The sequence below is a fragment of the Epinephelus lanceolatus genome, chromosome 5, assembly GCF_041903045.1.
Source record: "Epinephelus lanceolatus isolate andai-2023 chromosome 5, ASM4190304v1, whole genome shotgun sequence".
Taxonomy (NCBI): Eukaryota; Metazoa; Chordata; class Actinopteri; order Perciformes; family Serranidae; genus Epinephelus; species Epinephelus lanceolatus.
The window spans coordinates 9520912-9544751 of record NC_135738.1 but is presented as its reverse complement, the minus strand read 5'-3'; the positions used below and the strand labels follow the sequence as shown (position 1 = coordinate 9544751).

The following is a 23840-nucleotide window of genomic DNA, read 5'->3' as shown; positions in this document are numbered from 1 at the left end:
ATCCAACCTGGTCTCACTCCTAACTCTAACACTAACCTCAGCATCAGATACTTACACATGGAGGTATACCCTTTAGTGGCGTTATAAGACACACCAGGTGCTGGCATATTTTGACACTCAGCGACTGCCGTAGTATTAAGAGTGAGAAAGCATAGGGTGGGTGGAGCAATCGAACTCTGGACTTTTACCCGGGAGACCGCTGTTCATGTCCCAATGCCTGTAATGTAATACTGTAGTGTGCTAGTATGTGTAACATGACCTTATATACAATTAGCAACAGTTGTACTTTTTTTAAGTTGAACAATGTTTTTTCATAAACATAACTGCATACTTTTGTTACCTAAACCTCAGGAAGTTAACGTAAGAAGAAAGGGTTGTTTTTACCTTTGTTTTACATTTATTTTGAAAAGAAACAAGCAGAAATTGTACATTTCCTGAATTTTCCTGATGTCATAGTCATAGTTTGACGTGTAGGGCCACTGACCAAACGTCTTTTTGGCGAGTTGGGCGTGAGAACGTGTTGACGAATCGGTCAATCAGCTCTTAATTGAATGTATTTGGGTTCTGAACTCTTGGTAAGACAAAGAAAACAATTTGAAAACATCAACTTGGGGTCTGGAGACTTGCAACTGGCATTTATCGTTGTTTTTTTGACATTTTGTAGACCAGACGTTTAACCCATAAATCAAGACAACAGTTGTCAGAATAACAAGTCATGAAAATAATCTTAACTCGTAGCCCTATTTAGTGTCATGGAGCTGTCAATCATACATAAGAAGAAAACGAAGGCAGGAAGGAGGCTGCAAAGTATTTGGATGTATCCTGTAACTTGTGTTTCAACCGGTGTCAAGTAGATGAAAGAGGAGATGAGATGGAAATTTTTAGGTAGTGTAGGAAATGGTCTGAGGTGTGTGTGTCTTTGCGGCTCCATCTAAACTCCTATATCTAATATCAGATAATGGGAGACAACATTTAGTCCATCAATCTGAATTTGTGTTGCTACCTTTTATATTTCTTCATCTATCTTACTTTACTTCCCACCTTCTCTCTCACCTGTCCCCTTTTCTATCCTTCTTTCTCTTTGCATCTCCTCCCTCTCCTCTTTCTTTGCTGCGTTTGTGAAGAGTGGCAGTTTTGGTAATCACAGTAAAAATCATGCATCATCCATTCACACTTACAAGGTACAGATGCACGCTCACACCCACACAACCACACAACATGACTTTAATCATGCATATGGATTACATGCTAATTTCAGACAATAAACCAAACTGTCATCTGTGGCATTTTCTACTGTAAGCATGACACATAGTTAAACACACAAACCCCAGAATACACACTGACTGAAAGTGAGTCAATCAGCATCAAAGACTCGTGAGGTTTACCCAACACCTCTCAACACTCCCACCTCTCATCAGCTACAAGAGCTACAAGCCAGCTTCGCAACAAAGCCGGTAAACTCTTGACCTTTGGATGTTTGTTTATCAAACTTTTGTTTAATCCTCAAAGAAAGTCTCTTCAAAGGGACATAAGCCCTCCGCCCAACAGCGTCAGTTATGACCTAAACCGACGCGCCGTCACCCCTCAGAAAGAAGCTTTAAGCTGCTCACACGCAACGAGGATGTCAAAACACTTACATATCCTTATACACATACACACACACACACACACACACACTCCTTGTCCTGCATCCATCTCCATCTACGCCATGCCTCAAGTGCCAAGTTACACAACAGGGATCGTCTTCCTAATGCAAGTGCTCCGAGAGAAATTTGTCACAGTGCCGCCTCTTGCTCTTTTCAGGCCCAACTCCATCCATCCCGTTGGTTTAACGCACATAAGTCGTCCAATCCATTCTGCCTTATTGTTGACAAACACGTCAGAGCACATCCTAAATGAAACACTCCAGATCTGCGTGTGTGTGTGTGTGTGTGTGTGTGTGTGTGTGTGTGTGGTGCCTGGAGCCCAGATGGTGTTGTAGACAGAAAAATAGTGCTGATATGTCCCAAAACACAGGCCCAATATAGACGCAGATATAAACCAAAGAAGAGAAGGAGGTCAATCTTCCAAAGCAGTTCATACAGCTCTATGTGCAACAAACAAATAATGTCAAAGTAATCAGTAAAGTAATCAGAAGCCAAAAGAGTGCACTTCCTCAATTTTTTTATTTATTTCTTTATAAATGTCAAAATATTTTTCTTTCAGTATACTGTCAACTGCATGTTTATAAAAAATTAATATTAATAATAATAACAATGGCTTTATTAAGGACACAGAGCAAGGTCAATCCTCTATGTACAAAAATACGATATAATAAATACTATAAAAAAATAATATATACATAAAGACAATAGATACTCAACACTACATTATGCAAATTTATATTAAAAGACAAGAAGACATTCAATAAACTAAAATATCAAAGTCAAGACAAAGCATGGTATTTCTTTGTTTTGTTTTGTTTTGACTGTCCTGTAAAGATGGTCAAATGTTATTTATTTATGCCCTTGGGTTGTCACCCTTCAATATTATTCATAAATGCATCACTTGTTGCCCTTTCATCAGCTCTGACAACTCAAAAAAAATCATTAAAAATACCCACAACAAGAGATGATATCTCCAAGTTGCTGGTTTTGTCTGATAAACAGCCCAGCAGCCACATATATTAAATTTACGGTGATATAAAAGACATAAATGCAGAAAATTCTTGCATCTAAGAGCCTGAAAGCGGCAAATATTTGGCTTTTTTTTATAAATTACAACAATTTATCAGCATTTCATTGGTTATGAAAACAGTTGATGAGTCATTTTCCATAGACTTACTACTTCAATCAACAAGCTCGGCAGAATTCTGTGTATTATCTTTACACACAATAAGGTTATATTCATGGTCGCATACAACACTGTGCTTGCATTTCAATGAGTGCAATCTTTCCACCATATCCCTCACTATATCACTCTCTTTCTTGAGGTACCAACTTGTGCAGCCGAATGGTATAATGATGCACTTCTTTTCTATTTAAAGCAAGCCCTGCTGTGTTTGTTATCTGCATGTCTGCAGCCCAAAAGGCAACCCAGCTGTCCATGTAACACTCACAAAAGCTGCAGATTCCTCTCTGATCCTGGCGCACAGTTCAGCTTGTGGCATTCAAATACAGCTTTGAGCACGGGGGCTTTAGCAGCTCGTCTCTTCCTGAGGTGCATAACGAACAGCGTTACTGGGTATTCATGAATGAATTTAGACAGATGAGGGGGTAAAACGTCACGGCTAGTTATACTAATGCATCAGTTTGGCTACTCTCAGAGTGGTCAACCTGAGATAACAGGCAGGTGCATTGTTGCTGTTGTCATTTGAGATGCTGAAAGAAGGCAGCAGTTTGAGTGTAGCTCTTTGTTGTTACCTGTTATGCAACAAGGGCCCACTGCATTATTCTTAATTATAGTCAGACGGCTGTGACCCAAACAATAGAGGATAGAAAAACTAGCCGAGTGATGAAATGCACAAACCTCTCCACACCAGGGCTGCCAGATGATACTCTATATTTATGTGTGTGGGTGTCTAAGGTCAGTAATCACACATATGAGTCAGTATGATCATCTCCATCTATCCATTCATCCTTAGATGCCTCTCTACAGTGCATGTGTATCTGTATCTTCTGTCTCCTCCTCCAAATTAAACTTCACTTCATGTCCATTCAAAACTGCCAACGTAACGCAGCTCTCCCCTGTGCCCAACTGCTCGTGTAATAATGCCTGATATTGTTAGTGCCCATTTACTTCTGCCTATCTGTGTGCCCACTGTGCTGTGTTTGAGTGTGCCAGTCTGGGGCCTGGCGCTAGGTTGTGTGGATGGCAGCGGCTCTTCCTGATCGTACTTGGCACAGCATCAGTGGCTACCTGAGTCATCCAGTCTGCCTGCTCCTCACCCTCCAGCACCCGTCAAATCGAGCTCTTTCCGCATTTGCACACTGGGAGAGGAATGCGGGCTTGGTCCGATTAAATCTGAATGGATACGGTGTCTTCCGCATGCAGTGAAGAGGCTTGGACACACGTCACGACTTTGACGGTTCGGGATTAGATTTACTGCTCGAAACAGAGATGGAAACGACCAACAACAGAGCCTTTGTTCTCAAACATTTCTCCTCTTGAGAAAAACTTCTTTAATTGACTGAGTGACAACTGAAGTGACTCCCAGAACTATGAGTCACCACAACAACAGAGATTCTATAAATCGAGATTAGCGAAGAAACCCTGTAAGAAATAAAACAGTGCTCACTTTGATCTTGTAAGTCAACAAGGGAGGGTGTAATGTGGCATGAATAGGTACAAATGATTAAAGACGCAATGAATCTCTATTGAATAACAAGGCTGGAGTTGCCTCTGAACCATGGCAAGCCTTCACATATTGTGAAATAATCCGTCAGGACGATTTGAAATGATGCTAGCATGTGCGTGTGTCTTTGTCTGTATGTATTTCCGATTAGCTACAGTGTGCCATGTGACTAATGATGCCTTGTGACTTTGATATTCATGCTTCACCCGATGTTTCACAAATTGCACATTACAGCTGGTCAAAATATGACCACACTGCCTGTGTGTGTTGTACAGAAGTTGCGTGGCGTTTAGAGGTGCCATTGTTCAGTAATGCTATGCACTGAGGTGCGTCATGTGGCGAGCTGCTGTCTTGCATTGCTGCTGAGATGCACTGCTGCTGCTGCTGCTGCTGCTGCTGTTGGCTGTGCTAATGTTGACGTGTGTTGACACTCTTGCTGTGTAAGCTCTGTGCTCCAGCGCCATAAAGAGACAGTGTGTGTGTGTGTTGGAGTGTGTCTGAGTGTTCTTGTTATTGTTGTCATAGATGTCTCAGGCAGAGAAGGCGGCAGCAGCTGTGTGTGTGTGTCTGTGCAGAATGTGTGCAGGAGGTTATGTTTTAAAATGATGTGTGTACAGTGTATGCTGTGTGTGTGAGGATGTTCCGTTTCAGCAGCAGCGCCATGCAACAATGAACTACTGCATTTCTCTTTTTCCTCCTCGCTACAGTCAGACTGCTGTGACCCAGACAATAGAAGAAACCAGCTTAGGATACACAGACAGAAACACAAGGAGAGAGGACACAAAACATGGAGGTGCTGAGGGAGGTTGGGGGGCAGATGAAGAATGCCAAATAACAGACAGACAGAAGGCCATGCATGCAGACGTATGGGGATGAAATGGTAGATAAGGACAGACTGAAGGAGGAGGTGGAGGTGTTACCTTTCGGGGGACGAGGATTTCTCCGAGTTCACGGACATGAGCGGTGCCTGTTAGCCGCTCGCTGGCCGAGGGACCTCAGGAGACGGCAAAATAGAACAGAAAGCTGCTTTCTCTCTTTCTCTTTTTTTACTCTTCTCTCCCTATCTCTCTCTGCTGTGTGTCTGAGTAAAGGAGAGGAGAGGGTTACTGCCTCCCTCCTCCTCCTCCTCCTCGTCCTTTTTCCCTCCTCCTCTTCCTCCTCTCTCTGTCTCTCTTGTCCTCTCGCTCAGAGGAGAAGAAAGGATGGAGGACAAGGCTCAGCGAAACGACAAAAAAGAGCAGCACTGCACAATCTGGCTGAATGTGTGTGTGTGTGTGTGTGTGTGTGTGTGTGTGTCTGCCTACATCGATGTGTGTGATAGCGAAAGCAGCAATGTCAGTCAGGCGCCCCTCCTCATGCCCCAGCCTCCTTCCTTCCTCCCTCCCTTTCCTTCCTTCCTTCTCCTCTTTCACCTTGCCTCTCTTTCACTTTCCCTGCTGTCACTGAAGCCCCCTTTTTAGTCTTCTTCTTCCCTTTGTCTCCTTCTGCCTCTGGCGCCGCTGGTTGAACTGGGTGATGAAATGAATACACAGGCTCCTGATCCACAGTCTGTCTCTGTCTCTGTATCCCTCCCTTCTTCCTCTCTCTGTCTAGCTGGCTCTATCAGGCCTTCTGCAGCTCTGCACAACAACAGAGCCCAGAGCGAGCTGGAACGTTCCACTTTCAGCACAGGCAGAGGGGTGTCGGCTTGACACAGCAACAAGAAAATGAATGTCTTTCTCCTTGAGGCGCACGCTCCTCGCCCTTTTCTCCCCCTCTCATTTAGTCCTTCCCTCCCTCTCTCTTTCTGTCTGTCTCTCTCTCTCTCTCTCTCTCCCAATTGCCTTATTACGACATCCTGTATCTCAGGGCAACGCCGCACAGATCTGCCTCGCTTCACCCCCCTCTTCTCCTCTCTATCTGGCATCCTCCCTCCTTTTCTCTAAACCCCATTTCCACCTCTGTCTTTTTTGGATGCTGTTTATATTTGTGTGTCTCCATCCCCCGTCCGTCTCTATTTTCTTGCCGTCTCTCTGGGCAGATGGATTTCCTTCTACATGAGTGAATGGCTCAGAGAGAGGTAGCCAGAGGGTGTGCCATGATGGGGGGTCTGTCTCAATCTGACCTCAATATCAGTGTGCGGATGTACGGTGTGTGTGTGTGAGCATCTATATGTATAAGTATGTGAGTGTGTGCTTGTGTGAAAATGCACAGTGGGGGTTGAAAGGGCATCCTGAGGTTAATGTGACTGACTAGTTGTCCAGGGACTGCAGAGGGGGAACACATGCAGTACAAGTGTTTACAGTATCCTCAGGTTCTTCCTCTACAACACTTGTGATTATTCAAATGATCCGCAATAATCAGTGATGTGATGTGCACAAGAGCATTAAACCGCAAAGCTATATGGCTTAATACTAAATGTGCTATGAGGTGATTTTGTCTACCAGTAGAGATTTTAGCGAGGTGGCTAACGACGTAGCTATCCCTTTAATATTTTTGTGTGTTTTTAGGTCAGTGCAAGCAATGCTGCAATTTAATAAGCACGACTGCTTTATGGCATTATTAGATTTGCAGGATTTTCCATCATTCTGATGAGGTATCATTTTTTGTCAGGTATTTAATTCACCGGGTCAAAAAAACACACTCCTACTATCTGGTTATTAGTCACGCCAGTGGCATGGCTCAAGGCAATGTCCACCACTTTGGTCCAGACTGAAATATCTCAACAACTACTGGATGGATTGGCATGAAATTTTCTACAGACATTTGTGACCTCTGGAGGATGAATTTTGCTTACTTTGGTGACCCCCTGACTTTTCTAGGGCTATACTCGACTCAGACTTTTATCAATCAAATCGTACAATCATGCAACACTTTATTAAACTGCCAGATTTTTGAACCAGGTTTGGCAGGATGTTCAGGGCGACAGTGACAGTCACGTAACACAGTAAACAAGCCAAGTAAGTCCTCCGAGCTTACATGTTCTAACGACACTAGCAAACACTAGATATCAAACAAAAGCCAGAGATTGCATCGTATTATTAAAGAGGCAACAGATAAGATTTGTTTTTTGTTTTTTTTTAGCTTGGCGCCACCTAGCATCAGTGGTGTTGCATCGCACTGTCGCAACGACCAAATTGGCCGTGGGGATCAGAGATAATCAATAAAATGTAGGCTGTAAAGCCACCAGTATACCTCTATGTATATGTAGACTGAGAAGGTGTGTGGACACTCTACTAAATAAATGAGTAAAGAGACCGAGCAACAATTATCAGATTTATCTGAAGAAAAAAACAAATAGTAATGCAAATAATTATAGCATAATGCACAGTACCAGTACAAACAACTCACAGTAAATTATACCAATATGTACAGTATCAGTTCAAACAACAGTAGACACAGTGGAATTATACCAATATGCCATGTAAACAGTCCCCATTCTAGAATAAACGGTACCGTATGGAAACAATGCGGCCGGTTGGAGCTCAAATTGAATGAGAAACAAAGTCCAGTGTTCACTTAGCTGGGTGTAACTTAGCTGGGCGATGTCCGTCGATAGCTGCCTCCGTGAGAAGAGAACAGAAGAAAGGGAGGGGGGTATCACTGTCCTAGGGCTGCCGCAGAATGGCAACGAGGATGTCAGCCGACCAACACTCGCTACCCGGTCCCTGGTTGCGGCGATTTGCGACGCTAGCCAGCTAGGAATGAACTAGCAGCCAGTACAGTACAGTCCTCTCTCATCTAGCTAACATTTAGCCGTGTTACTTACTGATCCATTAGAAAGAAAGCTAGCTGAGGCGTCAGTGGCTTAGTGGTAGAGCAGGCGCCCCATGTACAAGGCTGTTGCCGCAGCGGCCCGGGTTCAACTCCAGCCTGTGGCCCTTTGCTGCATGTCACTCCATTTCTCTCTCCCCCCTTCACACTCATCTGTCCTATCGATTAAAGGCTTAAAAATGCCCAAAAAAATATCTTTTAAAAAAAAAAAAGAAAGAAAGCTAGCTGGACATGGGTTTTGAAGTCTGTTTGGTCACGGAGCTCCCTTCATCTCTTGAACGCCTGACTGAGGTTTACTCTTGTTTTTCCTCTCCTTTTTGCCCTTCTTTGCCTCCTCAAACAGAGGAGCTCGTTTTCTTTTTCTAGGCCGTTTTTCACTTGTTTCCAAACTTTGTCCGTCTGCCATTGTGCTCGTGACTCAACTATCTCATGCCCAACTCCTCATAAGGACCAGCTCCAGTCCCTGATTGGCTGACCGACCAATTTCACATGACGCGTTTCCTGCCGTAAAGCAGATTTTTTCCGCGAAATTACGGCACCAGTGGCAGAAGCTTATTGCAAAGCCACTAAGTAACCTATGTAAACGCTGATAGTCTGATTTTACTGTGGCCACTACCCTGTGCAACCCACATTATTTTCATAATGATATATTTAGGAAAATATGCTATCTGTTGCCTCTTTAAGTTGCTGTGAACTGAAATTCACCACTTCTAAGCAGAAGGCAGAAGATAGCGTTATCTCAGAGCCTGACCGGACAAAGCCTCTTTTCCTCCAGGCAGCTTCCTCTGTTTCACTCAGACTCACCCTGGGTCTGCAGCTGCCTGTACCCATGGCAGACATCTTGGGACACTGTGTGATTGAGTGATCAATGAGTGATGATTTTACCCCAGAGAGCAGCATGACAGCAATGAGCACTGACTCTGCAGCTACTTGTAGGGACCAAAATGTCCCCAGAAGCACAATACAAAATGACTGACCTGACATTAGCATTGAGTTCACTGAGCCACCAATGCCGCCGTAGACTCTACAGATCTTTTCAGACCAAACTCAAATACTTTGTGTGAATGCATCACAAGTCAACACACACACACACACACACACACACACACACACACACACACACGCAGAGCTGGTTTGATTTCTGTGAATTTCTGTTGCCGATACAAACAAGCCAGCCAATAATATAATGAGATTTGCTCATACAATCAACAGATTTTTCAGATGTCGTCATCGTGGCCAATATCAAAATTCTGTTATTCATACTGCCACACAACAATAGACGTGAATATTGAATTGAGTGATCAATTGGGAATGCAACATAGTACAAATATAAAGAGAACATCTGGGGAAGTGGGGCAGTTTAACTAGACCGTGAGACATAGGCCCAACCAAAGCGTCTCGGCTGAAAAAACACAGCGCCACCAAAGTGCTCTAGTGCTCCCAGCTGAGCGTTTTCAGGAGAATACCTGGTGTTTTAATCTGGAAAAAAAAAACAAAAAAAACTTTTATATTGGTAGACATTAGGGGTGTCCAAGACTAAGAATTTTCACAGTCAAATCTGTTTTGACAGGTTTTACCTTTAGCTGACTAATCGTCGAATCATGTTGTTTTCCCCCTCATTGATTAATGAGCTCATTTGTGTCAGTTTCCGCACCAGAGAAAAGAGCTAAAACACCCAAGTAAACAAATTTAATTCTTTAGTTGGCATAATAAGATAATAATAATAAAAGTAAAAAGGTTATCATTTTATCTTTATCTTTATTCCTTTCACTTCATCAAGGTATGATGCTCTGGATGAGCGCAGATGTGCTGCAGCCTCATCCGTGTCTTTAACAGGAGTCGATTGTGACTCGTCAGAACTTGCCATTTCATTCACAAATAAACATCCAAAAACATCATCAAAAGGTTTAGAAACAGTTTTCCTTCTTTCTGACTTCAAGTTACTTCATTAATCAACTCAGGTTCATACAAGTTCATCTACATGGACCGTGCGTCACTGCTCTTAATTTATTTGGCCACGTCAGACAAAAAGTAGCCAAATAAAGAATCAGAGTCTATCAAGAAAACAATCAGCGGTGAAATTCATTTCAAGACACTTCAGGTAAACGAATAATCCTTCAAAAAAGTTTGATTTGAGAGCACATACTAGGGATGTCTGGCCGCCGATATTAGCAAAAAACGTGCATCGGCATCGGATCAGACTGCATGGAAAAATGCTGATCCCAGAACTCCGATTCAGTTTTTCATGGAGTTTTTCCGGCCAGCCCAGTGCTCCGTAATTCAAGCAGTCCATTCCAGTGATCCGCTCCAGCACTTACTATCAATCCACCAGGCCAGGATGCAGACGGCAGACACACACACACGGAGGGAAGGGTAGGAAGAGTAGCAGTCAATTTAGTTAACTGACTATTTGTTTTCTGCTCTGGTTTTTTGAGAGTGATATTTTTATTTGGTTTACACTCTTACTGTTTAAGTAAAGAGCACTGATGGCATTGTTTTGGGTACAATTAGTGAAATTGGAGCCATGGATGGACTATTGCTTGTTTAAACAGTTGTACAATATTGTGTGTGATTTTTTGTCCCCTCTGTTGGTCCCAGGAAACAGCAGCACCAGGCTGGCACTGACACTACTAAAATAACTGAAAAGGAAAGGCTGCATTGTTTGTTAAATGCCAACAATGTCTTGTGGTGTTAATCTATTTTTTATTTATTAGGAGCCAAAGCACAAGTGTGTGGAGTCTTGCTGCTATTTTAATTTCAATGTTAGACATTTTAAAGATTTCTTGTGTTGATTTATTTTCTATTTATTAAGGGGCCAAAGCAGCCAAAGCAAACCAGCTATATTTTTTATTTAATGTTAATGTTCAAATTTAAAGTTTGTTTATTTAACCCTGTTAACAATAAACAGGTCAGTTTCTTATACCAACTGTTGTGGATCATTCTAACTAACCCGATTAAGTAGTTGTTCCTGTTAGAGTAATATCGCTTGATCAAACCTTTTCTAACATAACTGACAACAAAATAAGTGACTATGTATAGTACGCGCTTGGATTGGATCGGTATCGGCCAAAACTCAAGGCTGTAAAATCGGTATCGGATCGGAAGTGAAAAAACTGGATCGGGACATCCCTAGCACATACCTCCTCCGAAGTGTTTGTTTATGCGCTCCGCCACCGTAAATCACCGTAGGCCTCGATGCTGCTCTGATGGTCCTGCAGCGCACTCACTCACCTCAGCTTATTTGGATCGAACAACTGGGTGATTTATTCATGCGTAGTAATGATTATGCCTACTGATTAAACTCACGCGTCATTTTCAATTTTTTATTAACAGAAATTAGGCTGATGTTTGTATCAAAATAGGCTATATATCATGAATTACTAGAAAACAAATACATTCTATGTCAAATGAAGATGTTCAGCAGCAGTGAGCACCCCCATATAGTCAGAATGGTACGGTCTTGTTTCATAACCACATTTTGCGACGATTCGACGGCGAGACTGGCAGTCGAATCAGACTTCTCCAAATCAAATCACCGAATCATCGACTATTCGGGGTCACCCCAAGTAGACCTTATAGAGTAACACCAGCCCATGTCCGACCCCATGAGAATTTGGTGAGACAAGACTAACCAATGAATCCACCAGCTGACCAGAGGGCGTCAGCTGTAATGCAAAGAGAATAATTTGTTTCTAAGTGCATTAGCTAACTTTAATGTTATACTATGGACATTATACATGTCAGAAATTACATGTGGTTGTTATTAAAAGTAAACTATAATCCTGACCATAAAGGATGAGCAAGAGTTTAGCATCAGTTATTTCTGTTGTGTATACACGCAGCCAATTAATGTCTGAGTTATTTTTTTGCCTGCATTAATTTTTAGAACACAAACATTTGTTTTGGTCTTGGTGTTAAAGGCTTGAAAGTGAAAAATTGTCAACAGAGATTCTGTATTTTTGTTTAGTTTTTAAAGCAGTCTGATATAATTTATCCATTTCATGTGAGATTTCAGCTGATGTTTAATGCAACTTACTAAATTTAGGTTGAAATTGTTAGTTTAAATAACATAAGATCACACCATCACAATACAATTTAAATAAAAAATCATTAGACAACAACACTGAATTATTACTATTCCTCATGTGGGTGTGTTATGGCGCCTAATTTTGCATAAGTACATGTTCATGGTCATAGTACAAACACGGATGCATGAGACATGCCTGAGAGACTTAGACAGAAAGAGAACAGGAGCACAATGATCCCTTTTCTCTGCGATCTCCATACAGTTCCACTTTCCCACATAAAAGGACTACATTAGGCACACATGTCTCTGAGCCAAACTATTGTCCTCATTCTCTGTGGATGTGGGCCAATGGGGGGTAAAGTACACACTGGGTCTCAGCGCATCCAGGCAGCAAGAGTAATATTGAGCTAATATGAGAGGATGCACTCCACTTTTTATTCATTTATTTTCTGTAACCAGTTTTTTCAGGGTCACGGGAGGTGGGGGGAGGGGAGTTTGGAGCCTATCACAGCGCCGAGTGCCAGTGGATGTAATGTGGGAAAAAACGCTAACAAATCACACGTTTATGCGAATGAAGCTAACCTGCATGATACTGAATCGAGTAAGGAAACCAAGGTGAGAGGAGAGTGAGACAAATTATATTTCTAAGATATTTCCTAAGAAGCACTTAAGTACACATGTTTCCAGTGGGTCAGAGCATAGAGGGCGTCATGGGTGACAAAGCTCCTCGATGAACACCCCTAATTTTGATGAATGCTGTGGTATAATCCTGATATGACCTTTTCATGGGGATAACCTCTAAGCGAGACTTTAAGACCCCCAAAAATGGAGAAGCTCATTCACGTGAGGAGAAACATACACACACATGATTACAGCTGCACACAGATACACATGCATCCATGCAGCGAGGGTGTCAATTTGCAAATTCAAAGGCTGATTCTCGTTCTATTTTCAAAAGGAGAAGGAGCAAAAGAAGAATAAGAAAGATGGGGGAGGGAGAGAGATGATGACTCTCATGAGCAGATATATTTTGGGAGCCGGTATTGAGGCTGCCGGGAGCTATCTTTAAGCGGCCTACTTCTCCTCACTGCCTGGTGGATGCTGGGGAGAGAGAAGGGGTTTATGCATACACATATAGTCAGTCACACACACACACACACACACACACACACACACACACAAGTCCCATTGCAAATTGCTCCAGGACAAACAGTACACACACACACACACACACACACACACACAAGTGAAGCCACAGACAGAAGTCACAGCAAAGCACAATTGTACAGACAAGAAGACAAATGCATCCACAATAGGCAGCGTGTGTGTGTGTGTGTATGTGTGTAGTAAGATGTTTCCACTTCAACAGTGACGCTGCTCTTTGTGTCAGCAGCCTTGTTGTTACTGTCTGCAGAGAAAACACTGCCCTCAAGTGGAGACGCACACAATTACATACACACAAAGCGGCTTGTCTGAAAATGTGTGTGTGTGTTTAGAGCGTTCGGTGTCCAGATTGATTGACATACTGATAGCCTCAGGTCTGCCTTAGAGCAGTTCATTTTCTTTGCTACAGACTCCCATATGGAGCACACTCATCTATGCAACTCTGCAGTTCAGACTGCCATGACACAGCCGATCGAGACCTCTGCTCACACGCATGCACACATACACACACACAAACACACAGGAAGCAAATGGCTCAATAAATAACACTCTTAAAATGCATAGGCCAGATGATATTTGCATCGTTACTGTGTCCTTAGAAGCATTAAATATACAGGTCAATGATAAAGTACTGATGCTACTGTCCTACTACCACGACAGCAACTCACGTTCTGCTACCAGCACACTGGCGGGGCCGGAGCACCTGCCGCAGCAAGCGAACACACAGTCTGTGGTCATTCTGACTTGACCAGCGGACTTCACTACAGGCCGACTGGCTGTTGAAACAAATGACATGCTTTATGTTCTAAAACCAGCCGCCAGCGATTTGACCAGCAGAGTTGCAAGTGACACCACTGGCCGGCTTGAGTCGACCTCACACCAGCCAGTTCACACCACTGCAGCTTTTCTCTGCCACGTTCTAAAATGGTTTCATCTTGTCATGAATCCTTGGTCTGAAATGGGTTTTAGAAGACCATCTGCAGTGTGCAGTGTCAGGAAAACACTGATTTATTTAGTGTTTATACCAATATGAATCACCAGTTTGCTTTATAAAAGAAGACACCTCTGCGGATAATTTGGCTCCCAGTAAAACAGGGGCATCCAAACTTTTTAATAGGGGACAGATTAGATAAGATGAAAATACCGGTGGTCCAGCTACTTACTGCATTATATCAGCCATTACAAAAAAAAAAAAAAAAAAAAAAAATCACATACAAATGAGACAAACACAACTGTTTCATCTTTCACGCCGGAACTCCACTGGATGCGTGTCCGTTGCAGAACGGCTGCGCTTGTTATCTGCTGCGTGCTCCGCCGTCCGTCAACACCCACCGGGTGCATTTGCTGTGCGGAGCGGTGCAGCTCCGCTGGACAGTGGTACATGTCCCCCACATTTCCAGTATCTGTGCCCTCTGTCCCCCGCACTTTTTACAGCCGTTACAACCGTTCAATTTTTTAACATGCGGTAACGTGTTTTTCCGAGCCATCTTTAAACGCACCATCAGTAGACGGCGCCAGGCGCATACACACGCTGTCATGTAGGGCTGCCACTAACAATTATTTTCATTGTCGACTAATCTGTCGATTATTTCTTCGATTAGTCGACTAATCATTTTATCGAAAAATGTGTTAAAATGCTGAAAAATGTCAGTCTGTCTCGCCCAAACCCCAAAATTACGTCATCTAATGTCTTGTTTCATACTCACGCCAAAGGGTTTTAGTTCACTGTCACTGGAGAGTGTGTAAAGCTGCTAATAGCTGAACGTAAGAAGCTGCAGTAAGAGTATTTTGGGGTACTTTTGTAGTACTTTTTTATGAAAAAATGACTCAAACCGATTAGTCAACTAGTAAAATAGTCACCAATTATTTTAATAGTCGATTAGTCATCGATAAGTCGACTAATCGTGGCAGCCCTACTGTCATGTTGTGATCAGAATCAAGAGTGTGCTTCTGAGCAGTGCCGCTGTGTTAATGTTCAGCAAAGCAGCCAGCAAGAAGCAAAAAACCTTGCGCAGTTTCTTCCAAACAAAGCATGTAAGTTGAGTAATGCTGTTGCATGTAGATAATGTTAGCTAAATGATGACCAATTAACAGATGCCAATATATCAAGTTAAGCTAGTTAACATGAATACTAATGTTATTGTTACCTATGTAAAATTGCTTGCTAGCTAGTTTCATGCTAGGAAAAAACCCACTCCTCCATAATAAGAACTTGTGCTCTCTTGCTTTGCACATATTTTTTGAATCTTTATTGCCACAATAGAAAGAGCAGGGTCAGGGAGGAGACAGTGGACCAGAGGCCAGCAAGGATGATCATGCAGGGTCTTCACAGGAGAGATTATAACTGGCTGAGAGAAAATATCTAGAGCATAAAAGTGATTAACTTCCACAGCTATGTCACCACTACTATTCCTAATTTTATTTATGAATTTTGCTTTGCACATTTATTATCCATATTATTGCAATAGATAGAAGAGGGACAGGGAGAAACCAGGTAGGTATCAGGACAGGGACCTGACAGCAGCACCAATTATCAGCCCAAGGCTTCACAGGTGAAGAGAAATTATAACTGGCTAAGGAAATGCCTATAGGATAAGAGTGACTCTAAGATTCATTTTCACAGCTAGTTCAGAACTACTCTTATTTATACTCTAAAATGTTTTTTGTCTGTATTGCAATAGCAATACCACTGCATTATTTGTGTTTTTAAAGGCAGCAGGTATAGGTCATGCCATTTTTCTTTATCTTGATTAATTTTGCACATCTGTGCTGTCATATTTGACGATGTGTGCATGCAAAAAAATCAAAGCTACATTGCATCCCCCTTGTTTAAAATTAACAATTCGACCACTGGCTGGAACGCAGCACAGTCGCAGCCGGTGGAAGCACACACATTGACTGGAATTGAAATGGATCAGCTCTGCTGCCGTTTCGGAGCGCAGACACAACCAACACGCATCTGGTGGAATTTGGGGGTCAGTGTATTCAACTTTCCACCACCCCTGAAAGTGGTGGCTCTCGCTGTCGACTTTTGATTTGCTTCTTTGCTGTGGTCACGCCTGCCACCCAGCAGGACACAGTGGCAAGCAGAAGTTCGGGGCACCCCTGTTCACAATGTCTTTTACTGTTAACAGTTAAGTTAGTAGAAGATGAGCTGATCTTCAAAAGGCATGAAGTTAAAGATGAAACAACATTTCAACATTTTAAGCAAAATTACTGTATTCATTTTTGTTTTGTACAATTTAAGAGTGAAAAAAAGGGGGGCACCATGAAAAGTTTGGGCACCCCAAGACATTTGAGCTCTCTGACAACTTTAAACAGGGTGCATATCTATAAATTGTATGATAGTTCTGCCGTCGTAAGGTAAGCGGAACAAACGCAAAGCAATTTTGCCTGATTAACCAACATTGTATGGCGGGCCACATATAGTTTATTTTGGAAGACAAGCCAGAGGCTATTTAAAGTCGGTTTACAGGTCACAGTCGGCCCCCAGGCCGGACTTTGGACATGTCTGCTGTAAAAACATCATGAATAATGAACACCAAAGGAAATCTAACCAGGAGAAATTTCAGCTGGTTGCAGTGTGAGATTCTCACCCCTAGATGCCCATAAATACCCCTAAATCTTACACACTTCACCTTTAAGACATTTGTATGCTTACAGAGTTGGTCATACATAAGTTTCAATTTGGGTTTAATTACCTCAAACGACAGATTTCAGGTGACGTGAGGCACTGATGTCTGTTTGGTTTTGAGTCAAGTCAGATAAACTGTATATCTGAGCTTTCAAACAAACAGTAGGAATAATTATGGCTTTGATATTGACTTGATTGCTACAAGTCAGACATTGGTAATTATGGTAACTGCATTATTATATGAACGCAGCATTAGTATTTCACCATTGAGATGCATGATATGAGGTGTAGGATCAAGGTTTTGGTCTTTAACCATTCTTATTTGATGGCTTGTGGTTTGTTTGATTCTGACATAATGAAAGTACAGCATTAAAATCAGTAAAGTGCCCCTTTAACAGGTCACACTGGTTTCCTTGGTGATAAAAATTCAACCATGTTTATTCCAAAACTCAAATGTTTGGGTCGTTTGATTTTATGGGAAAAGGCAGAAAACTAACTCCCACAGCCTGTAATATCTGTTTTTTTTTTACAATGGCTCCAACTTTAACACAGATCTGAACATTGTGCCCATTCATCCAGAGCCTACGGGCCTTTTTTCCAGAGGATAGTTCAACATGTTTCAGCAGGAAGAGCACACGTGGAACTAATAATAATATTAATAATAGCTCTTTTCTATTTAACTGCATTTAATCAGGTCGTCTCACCGAGATCAAGATCTCTTTTTCAGGAGAGAGCCGAGAACAAGGAACACTTATAGTTTAACAACCATACAACCAGCTTACATGAACAAAATGCCTCCAGCTAGAAAAGCAACAACCAAGTGACAAATAGACTTAATAAAAACAATTACATAGCAGTCACAGAAGACAATAAATAATACAGTTTAAAAATAATATAAGAGCTTGTGGGAACTTTGAAGTTTATTCAATTTTAAAGGTGCATAAACCTGTTTTATAAAAATGAGTGCACACATCAGATACATATTGGATCATTCTTCGTTCTTTGCCTTCAACCATTACAGTCTTACTCACGTCCCGTCACTCTCCTCCATTTAAGCAGAAAAAGGCATAACCCCTCCCATTGCACACACACACACACACACACACACACACACACACACACAAAGAGTTACCGGTCAGTGTTGAGTGCTCGTAATTCATCCAGACACACACAGGTAAGCAGCTTGCACTTTCTGTGCCTCATTGCCCCAGGGAGCACACTGTACAGCAATATGTTTGAATGTGTGCACTTTGCAAGTTAAAGCGAGTGTGTGTTGGTGTGTATGTACACTAAGTGGGTGAGAGGAGGAGTGGGAAGAGGAGAGATGGAAGGGGGGGGGTGTATAGTTTATCCAAAGCTAATACCAAAAACAACAAGAAAAACTGAGAATATGACCCAGCCACAGCACCTGCTCCTGTACGTGTGTGTGTGTGTGTGTGTGTGTATGTGAGTGAAAGCTCATTAGCTAAGTGGTGTGTGTTTAATTGATGAATGAGTGACCTCCGCCCTCTCTTCCTGCACTCTGACCCCAGCTGCGTCACCGGGCTGACATGTTTAAATGGATTCGGTCACACTTGGGGTCGGGCAACACTCAGCACCAAGCACACCCACAGAATGGCCAAAATTCTTGTTCTTTAACACCCTTTCACTTCAATAATGCAGGACAGGACCGGTCCAGATACAATAAATTATTCAACATCAAAACTGCCCAGAGCCCAGACTGATGTCTTGACATTGTGTGTTTTGTCTGACAAAAGTCCAAGCAGCCCAGTCGCCACTCGCCTGGATAAAATGCTGGAATTGTACGTCTCTGCAAACCACAGATATTGTTACATATGTAGGTTTCGTAAGTGTCATATCAGCATTTCAAAGTGACGCAGTTCAGATTACATGTACATGAGCTGAGTTTCTCAGCCGGAGGGAGGGTAGGGGGTCTCCCAGGCAGCAGACCACTGTTCAAGACCAAAAAAGAACATACATGACATACGAAAAGAAATGTAACGTTTCAACATATCTGCTACATATGAAATACAGCAACATCACATGTCTGTGGTTTGCAGAAATACACAGTGCCAATATTTATTCTGGCAACTGGGTTGGTCCAAGAACAGAATATATTTCATTTACTATGTTACCATAGGACATGCAACAAACCCTCATATTTAAGATGCAGACACCTGGAATTTTTCCCTTAAAAATAACTGAAACAATTAATTAATGGTCAAAATAGTTGCTGATAAATTTTCTTTTGATTGACTAAGTCATTTATCAACTAGGCCCTCTTAACTGACCTATGGCTAAGCCCCGCCTTCAAACGCAATGAGCCAATCACAGTACGTATAGCCATTCCCATACACTCGGACATTCTCTGCCTGGACATTCATTGAAATGCATTACAGAAAGTCAGTTTTGTTCAGTTTTATGAGCTTTTTCGGAGATTTGAAGTTTAAAAATGGTCAAACGGTGTGCATGGGGTACATGCAACTCTGACACAAGGTATCCTGAGAGGCTGGGCGACGAGGTGTATTTTTTACACTTTAAACCACATCTCAACTGAGAAAAGTGTCTCCTTTGGATAAAGTTGTGTGGTAACGTTAGACCACAACATCAACTCAACGTGAATAAGATTAACAATGATGTCTACATCTGTTCTAAGGTAAGTCAACATTGTGTTTGAGGCAACATATTGTCACTTTGCTGGAAAGAAATATAAAGTTATCTTTAACATCTCTAGCTAACGTTAGCTAAAGTTAGCCTAACGTTAGCTCCCTAGCTGCGTTGTTCATCATGTCACCTTGTTTGCTGGGAGCTCATTAGCCTATTTTGTTCCAGTTTCGTACTTTGGTGATCGTACATCATTGTTAGCTGTTGTCCAAAGGGCTCTAGTTAAGCTAACGTTAACTTCTGGAGCTTAGCTTCATTAACTTATCTGTAATGGCAGAGATAACAAAGGTTGCCAAACGTTATGCTGAATGATTCAGTGTAAATACTGTAGCACCAAACTAACGGAGAGACACTCTTGGTAAAGATGGTAAAAAGGCCGTTATCCTTTTCTCATATTCTGAGCCAAAAACCTTAACTTCAGTGGCACTTTAACTTGTTGTCTTTGATGGCAACGGCAACGACAGCTTCCTGTCTGTACTCTGCATTCATTTCATCATTATTTATAATAATAATAATAATGATACATTTTATTTGAAAAGCGCCTTTCAAAACACTCTAGGTCACTGTACAGTAGTGAATGAAGTAATAAATAAATTGTGCATGTTTTCTGAACGCTTACAGATACAGATGAAACCGAGGAGTACCACCACAGATGTTGGAGGCAGTGTAGTTCAAGTGAGATATGACCGCAGGAGACGACACAGAAATTGAAATAACTGAAGAACAAATATGTAATATATAATAATATGTATTGAAAATAGTGAAAAGAGTTCACTAGAGTTCTCCCTCCACATGATGTATTTAATGGCCGCACAGACCACCACCATCTACAATGCTGCCCCCTTTTAAAGGTACGACCTCCTCCACTGTCGACTCATTTGTTGTGGTGTGAAACTTTTGATTCTGCCACCTATTAGCTGCACCTATGCCATCATAAAGGACACATGGAAGTATGAGGACAGTGATGTTTACAGTGTTTGAAAGGGACATATCTGTTTTCTGTCTCTAAAACCAGAAACCAGATATGACATCTAAAATGTGTGATGTCATAGGGTTTTAAGTCCAGAGCTGCTCCAGAGACAATGAATGGGAGCCTGATTTTCTATACCCACAGAATGTTTGTTTTCCACTGTATTTTTATAGTCAAATTAGCTTTATTCTATTGTAATGTTCTCACTTCTGAAATAGAAACTGTACCCTTATACTCAGAACATTCCCCTGTGTGCTCTCAGTGTGATCTAGAACATCTTTCACCATTCATTGTCAATGGAGCAGCTCCAGACTTTAGACTTGATGACATCATAAATTAGATTTTTAGTACTCTAGTTGTTGGATTTGGGAGAGTTGTCGGTGTTTAATAATATTTTTGGACTGTTTCAGACTGCAGGAATAACATGTATGAATTTGAAAATGAGTGCAGTTCCCCTTTAAAGCTCAAGTCTGGCAGTCAATAAATCATATATCTGGGTTGCTTTGAAAAAGTGTTTTGACAGGCAATTTTATTTTGGCTTGTGTAAGTGTTTTTGTGTCCTGCTGTGATCGATCCAGTGACCTTTGACCTCCTGATTGCAGAGAGGCCTATCTAATCACCAAGCACTAAATCAGCTGGCCCTTATACAAATATTTATTTTCACAGAAGTGAACCTTTGAAAGAGATCAATCAAAAGAAGTGAAGTGGGATATTTGTCTGTACTTCACATTAAACAGCAAGCCTTGCATTCATCAGGGAAGGCACATAGAATCATTTCAGTAGGTGACCATAAAGTCAAAGCTCGAGTATTCAGTCATTCCCAGCATGACAAAAACAAGAGAGCAGCACCTGCAATGAATCCTTTCACCACAAGACGAACAACTGGGACATGGCTACCCTCTGTTGGACACCATAAGAATTACAGTCTGGAGGCTCAAACATTCATACAATGCACTATTCACTTAATACAAGGCATTCATATTAGGATATAGGACACCAGGGAAAAATAAAAGGCAGCACTTTGAGACACCAAACATGGATAAACAGAAAAATAACAAGATGTGGTTTTTTTTACAGTCATAAAGCATGTTGAGTAGAGAAAATAGTCGCAGGCTGCAAGCTGAGAGGGCGTAGTGCACAACAATGAGGGCCTTGTGTTTCCAGCCTCGGAGTACTGAGATAACAGCCCTGCAGCAGCGGAGACAGAGAAGGCAGGCCTGTGGTCACCAGCAAGCGTTGTGTCAACACATTGAATGTGATAATTCACTTAGCAGAGGTAGTGATGTAATGTGACTGAAATAGACTCAGACTGGTGGTTAAATGTCTCTGTAAGACTTAATTTGAGATTAAAGACTTCAAGTTCAAACAGGGTTAAACAGGAGTCACATCAAAAAGGCAGCCAAGAGAGCAAACACAGACTGGGAAATATGCCTCATAATAGGAAAAACATGCTACTGAATTCTAATGTACTCAACTCAACAGATTTGACCTGAACTACAAAGCTGCTTAATGCCAGTTTTGACAGTCTTATGTTCTGTTCTGTTCTGTAGGTGCATCACACACTCACAGCACTAATGCAGAATAAACATATATTTTATTTAGAGTTGTACCGATATCGATACCAGTATCGGAAATGCCTCCGATACTGCCTAAAATGCGGTATCGGGTATCGGTGAGTACAGCCTATGACCAATCCGATACCATGTAATGCCTCACGTCATTACGCATACGCACGCTACAGGCAAACGAAATGGAAACGGAGCGGAGTTTAAAAGGCATTCTACTGTAACCTTTAAAATGTATTTTTTACCAAATTGTGTGGCTGCACGTTAACCTGTGTCTTGATCTGTGTCAACACTGGATAATAATAATAAAAAAAAGTTTTATGGCATTCATTCTACTATTATGTATTTATTTCTTAATATTTTACATAGCGTTTTAGGAGTTGAGACATACAACAATTCATATCTCATCCATTTTTATTTTACGCGCTGGTATTAGATCGGTACTCGCTATCGGCAGATACCTAAGGTTCAGGGATCGGAATCAGTATCGGGAAGGAAAAAGTGGTATCGGTACATCTCTAATTTTATTGCACGTTTGCTTTGACTGATGGCAACGTCAGACTGTCGGTTAGTCCATCTGTTCACTACTTTGGTCCTGACTGAAATATCTCAACTACTGAATGGATAGAATTGATATTTGCTAGAGACATTCATGTCCCTGTAGGAAAGAACTGTAAACACTTCAGTGATCCACTCACTGTTTCATGCAGCACCATCATCAGGTCAAAAATAAAATTTGTCAACACTTCTAGAATTAAATGTTCATCAGCCTTATTTGTGCTTTGTACTTAGTGCAAATTATCAAACGTTAGCATGCCAACATGCTGAACTAAAATGGCGAACACAATGCAAAATATCAGCATGTTAGCATTGTCATCTGAGCATGTTGCTAACATTTATTCTTCCGTAACCACTTATGGTATTGGGGGTCCCAGCTGACATTGGGCGAGAGGCGGGATACACCCTGGACACGTCGCCAGGGCTAACACATACAGTAGGGACAGACTATCATTCATGCTCACATTCACACCTATGTGCAATATAGAGTCACCGATAAATCTAACCTGAATGTCTTTGGACTGTGGGAGGAAGCTGGGGTACCCAGAGAAAACCCACGCTGACACGGGGAGAACATGCAAACTCTGCACAGAAGGGCTCCCCCACCCCAGGGTTCAAAGCGACTATGCTAACCACTGCACCACCACTGCCCTGTAATATCATCACAAAGCTGCTAGCATGGCCACCACTGCAACATTACTGCACCACCTCATGTAAAACCATTGGGATTTGTCTTATTAGTTTGTTTTGGCAATAACATGGCGTAAGGACGGACCCAGACCCCACTCATAGAGACACTGGATTTCTCTTGCACCAGTGAGTTTGAAAATATGTGTGACTAAATATATCACTTCAGATGTAATCGTAGAGGTAGTTTATTCACATTTTATCTTCCTGAAAAACATGTACAACAAAAAATAGTTCAACTGTTAAATATTTTGACAATGGATTAATCTGTCCCCCCAAAAAAACTAGGATTGGGTTCCATTCACATTTGAACTGATACTGATAGCTGGAATTTGGTGCCAGGACTCAATGGCACCTTTTTTCTCAGTGCTTTACTCTCTCTGTAATTACAAAAATGTAATTTCAGTTGTAAAAAAAAGTCCACACTCATCTGTCGTCCATGGATGGTTCAACATTTCTGGCTCTAGTTGCAGGCGTGTTAACAT

The 23840-nt window shown here is 41.8% G+C and overlaps 1 protein-coding gene across 5 annotated transcripts in view; it reads right to left on the bottom strand.

Annotated features, from left to right (window-relative positions):
- The window catches only part of srpk2 (SRSF protein kinase 2), a 114906-nt gene that overhangs the window by 68858 nt on the left and 22208 nt on the right, over positions 1-23840 (bottom strand). The window contains exon 1 of one of the 5 annotated variants that reach the window (XM_033634047.2): positions 5254-5937. The exons of the other annotated variants lie outside the window; for them this stretch is intronic. Within the exon in view, the coding sequence (XP_033489938.2) occupies positions 5254-5291 (38 nt within the window). The 5' untranslated portion in view covers positions 5292-5937. Of the gene's footprint in view, positions 1-5253; positions 5938-23840 lie in introns of those variants that run through there. 5 annotated transcript variants of the gene reach the window in all.